Genomic DNA, 12,547 nt, shown 5'->3' on the forward strand with positions numbered 1-12,547 from the left:
GAAACGTAGATAATTGCATGCGCGGGACAAAGACAGAAAACGAAAAAAATATCAAGTAGGCCATATTTTTAGCGCGCTGTTGCCAAAATCCAGCACCGTCGACAGTGCTGACAGATGTTCTATATGTTCTCCTTTCTGGGCTGTCACAGTAAAGACTGTCAAAATCAAACTTTACAACAAACAACTCAGTTTTAACTGTAAATAACTCAGTTATTCGACGTTTTTGGTAAAAACGGTATACAGGATGGTCAACAAGGACTAAAAATTGGTATATTGAACCACCCAATAATTGTCAAAATAACCGAGTTATTGACAGTACAGTGTAGTAGTTTACAACCACGTGATTCATTGAATTTTTAACATCCTTGTAACTTGTTTTCATTTTATAAACAAAAATACCAAATATGTATCTTATTTGCGTCTACTTTATTCCTAGATAATCCATCAGTATACAGGGTGTCCCAAATTTGAGAAACCAACCAAATTTATAATTTTTTATGCAATTTCTGGAATCTACGTCAAATTCTAGGCCTACTTGATGTAAAATGTTTGTATCGATCTTCAATTGTTTTTGCACTCTCCTCAAAAGCAGAAATTCTCAATTTAAGCGAAATTTTGGTGCACTTTTCCAGAAAATCGTCCATAACTCGCTTATGTGAGACACCCTGTATAAAACCATCGTATAACAAAAGGAAGCTAATGAACGGGACTATCACGTGACGTAGAGCGGGCACGGCTAAGTTGTCCCGTTTAGCCGCTAGAGGACGTGAAAGTTGATTCTCGTTTTTTGCAGTTTTTGCTCAATATCTCAGGAACGTTTCAGGTTAAAGGTCTGGTGGTTTTTACCACAAATGTACCTCGATGGGATGCAACTTTTACCTTCTATACACTTTTTTGGTACCATGCACCGTTTGACCTTGAAAAGATAAAAACTGAAATTGTCAAGAATTTTCAAGGCTAGATACTCCTGATTTTTTTCAGAAAATTTTTTATTTTCAAAATTAACCTCAACTGCTTAAATACCTTTAGGTTAATAGTACAAAAATGACGTAAAGTGTCATTTGTCAAAATGTCATTTTGCAAGGGTGGCACGCAGTAAAATTGTCAAAATTGACATAATTAGAAGGTCATCTCCGAAACGGTGTTAGTTAGAGCAAAATGGACGTCAGATTTGTGTTCCCCAGGTTCAAATCAGCTAAAAAAATCACTTTGACTAAGGAAAATCCAAAATAGTCGCCGTTAACATAGTAGGCCCAAAAGTCCCTAATTTAGATTAAAATTCCCTGCAATTTTCCAGAAAATCGTCCATAACTCGCTTATTTGAAACGCCCTGTATAAAACCACCGTATAACAGAAGAAAGCTAATGAACGGGGCTGTCACGTGACGTTGTGCGGGGCACGGCTAAGTTGTGCCGTTTAGCCGCTAGAGGACGTGAAAGTTGACTCTCGTTTTTTGCTCAATATCTCAGGAACGTTTCAGGTTAGAGGTCTGGTGGTTTTTACCACAAATGCACCTCGATGGGATGCAATTTTTACCTTCTATACACTTTTTTGGTACCATGCACCGTTTGACTTTAAAAAATTTAAAAAAACTAGAATTGTCAAGAAATTTTTAGTGAAAATTTTTTATTTTCAAAATTTACCTCAACTGCCTGAATACCTTCAAGTTAATAGTACAAAAATGTAAAAAACGAATTATTTTGGAATTTTCAATTTTTTCTGGAAAATTTTACATCCCTGATAGAATGCTATCATTTTGTACTAAAACAGTCTGACAACCTCTGAACGTCACACCAATCAGAAAGCACTTGAATCAGCTGTTTAAGGTGATGATTTGTTGGTAATGAAGAAACGATAATCAAACAAATGTTAGGTTAGGAACGGGTTGTCTGATTTAAGTTTTAAATGACGCTACGTGCTATAGTGCTTGTCAACAATTCTAATATGGCCGAACTGTAGTTAAGTAAACTGTCATTATCAGCTGTTTTATGGCAAGGATATTAAACAGTACAGGATTGCTCGATCGGCCGATTTTGTTTCCCGGCGGCGAATGAATTCTGACGTCACAGTGGGCCTTCGGGTGCACAATACGCTAAATATTCGCCCGAGATGCTATGTACGAGATCATGTTCGTGAATGATCGACTGCAATCGCGCATCGCGCAAAACAATCGCGCAAACGCGAGAGACCCATGGTGACGTAAAAATCGTCACCGGCCCGAGCCGATACCGGCAAGATTGCGCTTATGGGATTAAGCACTCCTGTACTGTTTACCGTCCTTGGTTTTATGGTAGGACAAAATTAGGTTAGAATCGGCGTTGGTTTACTAATTTTTTGACATGTCAAGAGGCAAAAATAACTTTTTTAATATCCTTAAGCCATCAATGTTTTTATAATTGATTTCCAAAAAAAAAACTCTCATTTACATTTGCTCTGTTCGCTTCATTCAGACATTTTGAGTGTTAAAAGGGCCAAACAATATAGAAGTGAATAAAACTGTACAGCGATAAAGTTGAAGATAGTAAAATGAGTGGCTGACGTAAAAAAAAAATTACGTGAATGCTTAAACGAATGAAAGTCAATGTTCCAATCGCCTTGACACACCTACGAAGCAGCGCGGCAGTGGTACCGGGTTCGTTTTTACACTTTCCGGTACAGATTTTCGTTGGTGTGTCATCCGAAACATTCTGAGTAGTACCGACACGATTAAACGTCTACAACTACTAAAATAACCGAATAGAAACCATTTTTCGGTCAATTAACTGGTATTTAAATCGATCTACTATACTTGTCGACCTGGGTGTAATTTATATCCTACCCGAGCGGTTATTTAATATATCAGTGTCAACCAATTCGAAACAGCTAATTTACTATCCTATTACACACCAAATCGTTTAATTAATTTAAAACGTAATTAAATACACGTTGGACTTCCTAATTTTCTTTATATTGACCCAATCATGTGATTTACCACTCGTACAGTGATTAACCGTAAAATCAGAGCATGAACGTTTCAATGCCGATCAAACAATTTTTTTCTAAAGGTCGCATATATTGAAAGGACACAGTTAGAATGCACTTTACAGGGTATAATCATCCATTTTTCTTCTACTAGAAGGTTTCTGTTTGATTGGATTGAAAACTGGTCTATTTGATTTTTATCGTCTAGTATCAGGATTAAATCAAAATGTTTAGATTATAATCAGACAAAATTAACCTAAAGTGTCCTTAAGTTAGTAGTGTTTAGACACATTCATCAAAACTAGCCAAATTGAAACAGTTAAAGCAAAAGGGCTGTGAAATGAAGAAAATTTTTAGTTTGCTATTTATGGTTTGGAATTTAATTTAGACCCATAAAATATGATTGGTTAAGCATTTAATGGTCTAGATTCTAGAGTGATACCTGTGACTGTTAAATAATTATTAATTTATGTTGTTCCTTCCCCAACTATACAGGGTGGTCCAGTTTTAAGTCAGTAATTCACCATTTGATAGCTAATCAAAAAATAAGTTGCTGATGTCATTTTTCTGAAAAAGGTTTCCTAAGAAAGATACAGTCCTCCAAATTTCAATTTAAAAAATCGTTTTATAGTTTAAAACTGAACATCCAAGACTTGTGAAAGTCCAAATTTGTACTGAATAGTCTAAAAACTTTTTTACTACTAGGAATGGTCTTATGATTCGCTTTCTCAGACTGCCATCCTGGTTGAGTGTCTGAAACTGGCATTCAAGAACTAAAAAAAGTCCGGAAATCAAGACAAAGATTGTATTGTGCATGAAACTCATTTTTTACTACTAAAAATAGTATAAAAGTTGACTTTTAATGCTAGAACTGACTTTACTAGGACTAAAGAGTCCAAAAGTATATTTTCAAGACTTTAATTGGTGTACAACTCAATTTTCTGGACTGGACAACAAGTCTAGAAGTAAATTAAATTTTCGGACTATTTTATTTCTAAAAATTAGTTCTCAAGACTAGTATTGTAGCATTTGGTACCAACATTTTTTACTTTTATTACTGAAGAAACTTGACTTTTGGAAATAGTCTTAAACTCGATTTTTCAGTCTTAAAAAGCACTAAAATCAGTCTGAATTTCTTAGAGATGCTACAATTTATTGCACCTATGAGGGTAGAAGTCAATTTAATAGTGAAGAAGCTTGAAATAACATTTTCAAGATTATGGTCAGTGGACAAACTGGCTTTTAGGCCGGATAAGTGAAAAACTTTGTAAAGATAGTCTTGAAACTCGATTTGATGCACTTAAAACAGCCTTAAAACACTAAAAACAGTCTAGTTTATTAAGAAATACCCGAATTTTTAGCACTGAGGTGTCTAGAAGTCGATTTAATAGTGGCAAAGCTTGGAATGCCATTTTAAGTCTATGAAGAATGTAAAAATTGTTTTTTAAGTTTGCTATGTTAATAACTTGGTGAAGACAGTCTTGAAACTCGATTTTCCAAGCTGAAAGCAGTTTTGAAGCACTAAAAATAGTCCAGAATTCGAAGAAAATGAAAAGCAAAGTAAAAAGCACGAAAAGTTAATTTTTAAGACAATTTTCATGAATCTAATGTCAATGTCCTGCATCTAAGACTATTTTCAAGACTAAAATATTGAAATTTGTCTTCAAATTATGAAAACTTACTTCAAATGCAAATTTTAAGCTTCTGATATCACTTTTTATTAGTTCAGTCACATTTTGGGGTTCAAGTCAATTTTTAAGGTTTAAATGTATGAATTTGTAGTAACAAATTCTTGAAAAAGTACTTAGTTTTTATGTCTACAAGTCAATTTTCAGTATTAAAGTATCTCGATTTGCATGAAAAGTCAATTTTCAAAACTAAAGTCTTTCAGTTTGTCTGGAAACTATGAAAACTGGCTACAATAATATTTTTTAAACTTCTTAAGTGAATTTTCCGTTTCCAATTTTTAAGTTGGGTTGGGTTAGTTTTGGGCCTTTAACCGTAATAACGTGTAATAAAGTGCTTGTTCCAAATTTGATCAATATTGCTCCAACGGTCTAACAGTTACGACAAAAAACCGATTTTTTAAACAAAAATTTGAAAGATTGTATTTTCCTTAGGAAGCACTTTTCAGGAAAATGACATAATGAATGTCAACTTATTTTTTATTTGGCTATGGATTGGTGAATTATTGACATTTAAAACTGGACCACCCTGTATAATATTAAGCTATTAACGAAGACAATGATTATTTTGAAGTTTAGTCTAGAGTGGAACCCACATTACAAAAAAACGAACAGAATAGTCAGTGAAAACTATTCTGGCAATTTATTACGTGTTACTATAAAGAGTTACTTCATCAAGGCACTGCTGTACTTGTACGTCTATTAAGACAATAGTACTTTCACCAAATTGATGAATCTGAATACCTCCATGGTCATTCTGAAATTCTTTCCTTGATTAATATGGTAAACACTAACCCATTTTTACCATCAATAATGCATGGGGTTTTAATGTCAGTTATTAATAGTGAGTGTTTCCATTTTAGTTTTAACTTTTCAAAAATGAGAAGTTGTTTCTTTTCTTCGATCGAATGTCTCTTTTGTTAAGAAACATTCCTTATCCAACTTAACTTCATTCTTCATTGATTAGAGTCATCCGCCATTTTATAAGAGACTAAAAAAAAATTACATTAATTTCCCTTCTTATGGCACCATTTCAGACTTACCTTACATAGCTCTCTAATTTAGAAATCCTCACAGTGTGATTGGTCAAATTGCAAAAGTGGCGCCAAGCCTGCATAAAACACACCTCCCAAGTTGGATCTCATTTACATGTCCACATGATAACCACAGATTGTAATATACTAGTAATGAATAATGTCAACAGTGGACAGCCTTACAAAGGCACATATTTCACTACCAAATATGCCTTACTATAAAAAAGTTCATTCAGTTGGTATTAACATTATTCATAATATGCTTTAAAGGAGTTCGTTACAGGCTGAGGTATAATAGCACTATGTTATCGGAATTTAGTAATTCCGATTATTATATTATACTTGCAAAGTAAGTTTTTGTGTTTCGAGTGGCCTATATAGTTCCAGGGAAACCAAAAGGCGTGCCTGTTTAGACTGATTAATGAAAATAATTGTTATCTGTGCAGGATTTATTTTTAAAGCTTTGAGTTTTCCAAACACATGTGCTGTTGTGGACGTACGTCAAATGTCATGTTAGAAACAGAAGAAAGATGCTGAAATGATGAACTTCATTGGCTATCAAAGAAAATGTACCAGGATCTAGATAACAATAAACTGGGCCCTATTGTAAAATAAACTTCCCTCCAGTGGCAGGTATATTTAATCACTTAGCAGGTAGCTGTCACAGGTAATTGTTGGCAAAATATACGCGCATAACTCAATCAAAATGTCAGGGAAAGAACTAAAGCAACAATGGTAACAGTATAAATAAATCCTTTCCCTGTCCTTAAGCGGTTTTTTTTTTTAGAAGTCCCATATGGAGACAAATATTACAAAATAGCATTCTTGGGATTGCAGTCGACACCCACGCGGTTACGCCTCACTCCACTATTTCAATTTACCCAGGTCGATCTGTATCGGTGTTTTGTTAATAATTTGTCGTGACAATAATTGACAGAGTAGGAAACAATAACCAGAAATTAGATATCCTGGTTACAAGATGAAAAAAGTTTAGACTTAGTGGATCACGTCTATTTTCGTGGTTGTTACATGGTATAGGTAATTAGTTGAAGTAAATTAATGGCAGGAAACTCACCTATTAGGTCACTGATAATTAATCTAGCCTGTAGTAGATTGAAATTTAAATTTAGCCCATACGAAACGGTTACCATTACTATAGAACATCCTAAAATGGATATATACACTACAATTTTACTTTGAGGAAGTCATCAATTATTCTAATCCAGCACTCTCGGCTACCTGTAGTACCTGTAAATATTTGTTTACCACCGTTTTTGCGTATTCAATGGGAATGCAACACAGGACCGGCTTTAGTTGATCACACAAAGCAACTATAAGGTCTGTTTGCAGAGGCGTAAATGTCAAGTTGTATGCTCACGTGACTATGACGTATTCTGACTTGTGGCCAATGGACGATGGAGATTCCTTTTGCGAACAGACTTATTGTACTCAGTAACCTCTGAATTCATTGATCTCGGTCATTGACATACCCTTTCCAGGTGCCACTGTGACAATGGATGATTTCAATGGATGTTAACGGCTAAAGTTATGTTATTGTCATACCTGTGTCTCGTTTATTCGGAGTATTTTCTTTGATGAAAATTAGCATTGTGCCTTTTGTTTCAGATACTATGGACGGCCCTGTCAGTAGCTTTAGGTCTAGAGTTAAGAGGCGAATACATCCGTGGAGTTCCATGCGTAAAACGTCACCAGCAATTGTACTGTCCCACAGCAGGAAACTCCTATCCATTGTAAGTACAAAAGTTATAATATTGGACGTAGTTTGTTTACTACAGTGTCTATCTCATTTTAACTTATTCCAACAAAACCAGATGGCCTTATATTACTAAGGGCCAGTACTTTTAGTTCAAAATAATTGCTTTTATACCTTTATTTCTGTTAATTCTGGGGCCTAATTCTTGAAAGCAGGGAACAGAATTTTTCAGAGAAATGTTGCTAGAATGTGACGGAAAAAGTTGACAATAAAGGATTCCTGTCACATTCTACAGAGCCGTTTTCTTTCGGTTTGTGATTTAGGATCCAAACGCGTTATGATTCAAAAGTCACGTGACCTCTATCCCATTTTATAATTATGATGTCATGTGATTTTTTTGATCAGAATGCTTTTGGATCCGAAAGAATGCGGCTCAGGTATTCCTTGATAACTTCGTTCCCTCATTTCAAGAAAAGTTGATAAATCACTATCTCTGGAGTAAATGTGTTAAGCTTAGGCATTATTACAATGATGATTGTTGCCATAATTTTTAAGCGGCGTTAAAAGAAAAATCAAAATTTATGTCAGAAAGTTACATCTTTTTTGCCCACACATCTTTGATTAGAAACAATCCAAGAATGAGTTATTTTGACTTACCTGAAACTGCATTGAAATTGTCTGCGATTTTCTGTCATGTTTGGCTCCAAATCAGGTTTTTCATTTCGACTCGGTCACTGTTTTTCTTGCAAATGCCACCTAAAGCTGTAATCGCTTTTCTTTAGTAAAACTCACTGCTCCTATTGATTTTTTCTCCGTTTTTACTGCACAAGTTTACAGTTTAAACAAACAAATAACAATAACATAACCTAACAAATCTATTCTCTTCGGTTTTTGACAGATTGAGTTTGAACGACTATACCTGTCCTTCTCGCAACTGCGTAAAACTGTGTTTATCTTTGTTTAACAGGTGCTTCTAATGTTCCGTTCGCCGGGTAATTAACAGAATCTTAAACGGGACTGAAATGTCCGAATATGTCAGATCTTCAGGTTAACTTCAACCAAAATACGCTTTTTATTCTTTGGTATAATTTTTTTATGGATGATCATTGAATTTTCACTCACACCTCTAAACGTTTTAAGTAGGCCATAATTTTGCATCACTGTTGTCAAACTGACTGATTTTACCGACTGGATTTGAGGTTAGATTTTAATCGCAGATGACAGATGAAATATCACTACAATAGGGAGGTCTCGTAACGCTACAGCAATTCGACTGCTAAATGAAAAATAAGTAATTTCATGCAAATAGTTAAACAAATTTGACAGAAATCCGACTAAATACAGCTCACACTTACCGACAAAATTAATTTTTTCGACGCTATTGGATACTTGACGTTTGGCAACAGCGCACTGAAAATATGGCCTACTTGATATTTTTTTCGTTTTCTGTCTTAGTCCCGCGCATGCAATAATGTACGTTTCTCTGTCCGTAACACGGTTTTCCTATGGTCGGTTTTTGGATTTACCACACCTGTATTCATGTATTTTTGTTTTGTTTTTAGAGACCGTATAGAGCTGTTCATCGACGAAAACAAAGCGCTGATGAAACGAATGTACGGTGAATTTATCGTACCCGAGTTCGAGGAGGAAACAGGGTCGACTTACAGTAAAAGATCTACAAAACAGAAAAGGTCGGTCAAGCCGGGGGTACCAGATGTGCACTTTGACCCGGGTCCGCAGCCCCCTCTGGACGAATCCAGCCACTCCCATCAGCGACACTCCCGCCAGAATTTTCGCAACATGAACCTAAACACTAGCAAAAATGACAGCGGACGGTAATATCCTAGATACCTATAATCGTGTTGGAGGGAAAAAAGGGTTGAATTTAACGGGATTTTTAGGGTGGACGCGTGCGAAAGCAAGTTGGAAATCGTCACTCCCTATTGGGCATCAAATTCGGCAGGGAAAGTCCGGGCCATAGTGAATACGCAGCATTTCGAACAGGCCATACATCAAGAGGTTTGCGCGTAAGTTAAGCAGAAAGTTTGACTTGAAACTGCTGAAAATAGTATATTTTTTAACGAGTTAACTCACGGACTGGACACAAGTGGAAAAGTCTCGCTTTTCGCACTTGTTAGGAAAATAGTTTTAATCGAATAGTTTGTTCTGTAGGAAAACTTCGACAAAACGATGTAGCAACGATTGCGGCTGCGAGCAAAAGTACAAGTGGCACCGTCTGCTCGCCTACGATCCAGACAACGATTGCAGGGGCATTTTTATGGATTGGTTCCTATTTCCGTCCTGTTGCGTTTGCCGTTGCAACCCCTAATCACGGACTCGATTTACACCCGTTTTTGTATAAATAATAGGAAAAATGTGATAAAAAATTAGTCTGCCAAAATACATAAGGACGAGATTGGTTTTCTTTTCATCCTTTTTGTTACCTGTTTATACGCAAAGTGTTGTATATGACATTTATTTGCGGATCAACTAGGAAAAATCTAGACAAGAACTGTTTACAAACAAAAGAAAAGTGGAAGTAAGTCATTTTATGCTTAAAACACAATTTGCGTAAATGCCAACACCAGAGTGGGTATAGTTTGTGATTGGTCAAGAAAAGCACCTTTCAGTTGGCTGCTTTTTCTTGACCAATCACAAACTGTGCTGTGATTTATACTGCACATGTGGCTGTCAAACTTCAACTTGTCAGATTTTTGCTTAGTTATACCACAATCAAGACGTATAACCAGTGGCGGTACGTGTGTACGATCGACACGACACAGAAAATCGATAATAAAAGTGAGAAAACCAGATCGACCAAAGTTGTGTAAATAAAGTAGTTAAGTATGTAGCTCCCTCTCTATATATTCCTCTCTCGCTCTCTCTCCCTGGGGTAATTACACAGCGATCTCAAAGCGCCTTCTTAAAATTCAACTTTCATTTCGACCAATTAAGAAGTATCGAAAGTGTTCAAGACGTGACATCATCAGCGTGTATAAAATAAGTCATTATATATTGTTTATGCATCCGCTTTACTTTCAACTTACCTACTCTGTATAACGCGACCTTTAATAAGGACCCAAACAAGTCATGATAAGGAAAAATGTATATTTATTTTATTCTGTTGTAGTGCTTATAGTGTTGATTTTAGTAGAATTTTACCAATATTAGACGATTCTTTATTTTATAGTATAAAGTTAATTTAAGATCAAACTCCTTCAAAATTTTATAATATAAATTTGCCACTTTTTTTTAGATTTAATGTGAAAAATTGCTGCCATTTTTACTATTTTGTAACATAAAGAGTGAAATAATAAATTTTTAAAATCTCACTTGTTTGATTTTGAACTCTCTTGGAAAATCCAACAGCGTCACCCTGATGTGGATTCTGACTTCACAGGGAATGCCAAAGCCCACGAACTGGCTAAGCTGGGTTCGGAGGCGGCCTACATCGGCCCAGAACCGACACTCGGTGAAAATTTTGTCCTTGACTGTCCTTTCAAACTGTGTTTCTAGCAGTTCAAATTTTGACACTGTTTTTCTAACTGACTATACTCGATTTTTTAGTGTTTTTTTAGACTATTGGATAAGAAATTTAATGAGGATTCCAAAAATGTGCTTAAAACTGTCATTTTCACACCACAAATGGGTTTTACAAGCGATTTTGTCCTTGACTGTCCTTTCAAACTGTGTTTCTAGCAGTTCAAATTTTGACACTGTTTTTCTAACTGACTATACTCGATTTTTTAGTGTTTTTTTAGACTATTGGATAGGAAATTTAATAAGGATTCCAAAAATGTGCTTAAAACTGTCATTTTCACACCACAAATGGGTTTTACAGGCGATTTTGTCCTTGACTGTCCTTTCAAACTGTGATTCTAGCAGTTCAAATTTTGACACTGTTTTTCTAACTGACTATACTCGATTTTTTAGTGTTTTTTAGACTATTGGATAAGAAATTTAATGAGGATTCCAAAAATGTGCTTAAAACTGTCATTTTCACACCACAACTGGGTTTTACAAGCGATTTTGTCCTTGACTGTCCTTTCAAACTGTGTTTCTAGCAGTTCAAATTTTGACACTGTTTTTCTAACTGACTATACTCGATTTTTTAGTGTTTTTTTAGACTATTGGATAGGAAATTTAATAAGGATTCCAAAAAATGTGCTTAAAACTGTAATTTTCTCATTCCAAGTGGGTTTTACAGGCGATTTTGTCCTTGACTGTCCTTTCAAACTGTGTTACTAACAATTTAAACTTTAACACCATTTTTCACCATGACTGTACCGATAGGTTTTTTTTTTTTTTTTTGGCTATTGAATAGGAAATTTAATGAGGATTCCAAAAATGTACTTAAATCAAACATTTTCTGACTAGAAGTGGGTTTTACCAGCGATTTTGTCCCTGACTGTCCTTCCAAACTGTGTTTCTTTTAGTTCAAAATTTGACACTGCTTTTCTCCCAGACTGTACCACATTTTATACGGTTTTTCTAAGTAACTGAATAGAAAATTTAACGAGGATTCCAAAAATGTGCTTAAAACTGTCATTTTCACACTACAAGTGGGTTTTACAGACGATTTTGTCTCTGACTGTCCTTTCAAATTGTGTCTCTGGCAGTTCAAACTTTGGCAGCACTTTTCTCCCTGACTGTACCGAATTTTGTAATTTTTTTTTAGGTTATTGGATAAGAAATTTAATGAGGATTCCAAAAATGTGCTTAAAACTGTCATTTTCTCACTCCAAGTGAGTTTAACAGACGATTTTGTCGCTGAGTGTCTTTTCAAACTGTGTTTCTGCCAGTTCAAACTTTGGCAGCACTTTTCTCCCTGACTGTACCGAATTTTGTAATTTTTTTTTAGGTTATTGGATAAGAAATTTAATGAGGATTCCAAAAATGTGCTTAAAACTGTCATTTTCTCACTCCAAGTGAGTTTAACAGACGATTTTGTTGCTGACTGTCTTTTCAAACTGTGTTTCTGGCAGTTCAAACTTTGACAGCGACTTTTCTCTCTGACTGTACCGAATACCTATTGTTTTCATTCGATTGGCAATCTGAAGCCAAGCCTTCTTCAAGGCATTATTATCCTTGTGTTGAGGGTGCTTAGAATCCCACAAAATGGGGTAACTTTGGACAAAATCAATTAGCGTAGT

At 35.3% G+C, this 12,547-nt stretch overlaps 1 protein-coding gene and 1 long non-coding RNA gene across 4 annotated transcripts in view; one reads left to right on the forward strand and one right to left on the reverse strand.

Moving 5' to 3' along the window:
- The window catches only part of spz3 (Spaetzle domain-containing protein 3), a 26,386-nt gene extending 16,567 nt beyond the window's left edge, over positions 1-9,819 (forward strand). For all 3 annotated transcript variants that reach the window (XM_081995952.1, XM_081995887.1, XM_081996035.1), the window contains exons 3-6: positions 7,307-7,431; positions 8,957-9,229; positions 9,296-9,421; positions 9,567-9,819. In XM_081995952.1, the coding sequence (XP_081852078.1) occupies positions 7,307-7,431; positions 8,957-9,229; positions 9,296-9,421; positions 9,567-9,723 (681 nt within the window). In that variant the 3' untranslated portion in view covers positions 9,724-9,819. The remainder of the gene's footprint in view (positions 1-7,306; positions 7,432-8,956; positions 9,230-9,295; positions 9,422-9,566) is intronic.
- On the reverse strand, positions 6,676-7,812 carry LOC145740503 (uncharacterized). The gene is made up of 3 exons (XR_014181476.1): positions 7,569-7,812; positions 7,244-7,422; positions 6,676-7,185 (listed from the first exon to the last, which is right to left on the reverse strand). It is a non-coding gene; the product is annotated as an uncharacterized LOC145740503 (long non-coding RNA).
- Positions 9,820-12,547: the final 2,728 nt, after the last annotated feature.

Source organism: Ips typographus, linkage group LG1, assembly GCF_016097725.1.
Source record: "Ips typographus isolate SLU linkage group LG1, UJ_Ityp_2.0, whole genome shotgun sequence".
Classification (NCBI taxonomy): Eukaryota; Metazoa; Arthropoda; class Insecta; order Coleoptera; family Curculionidae; genus Ips; species Ips typographus.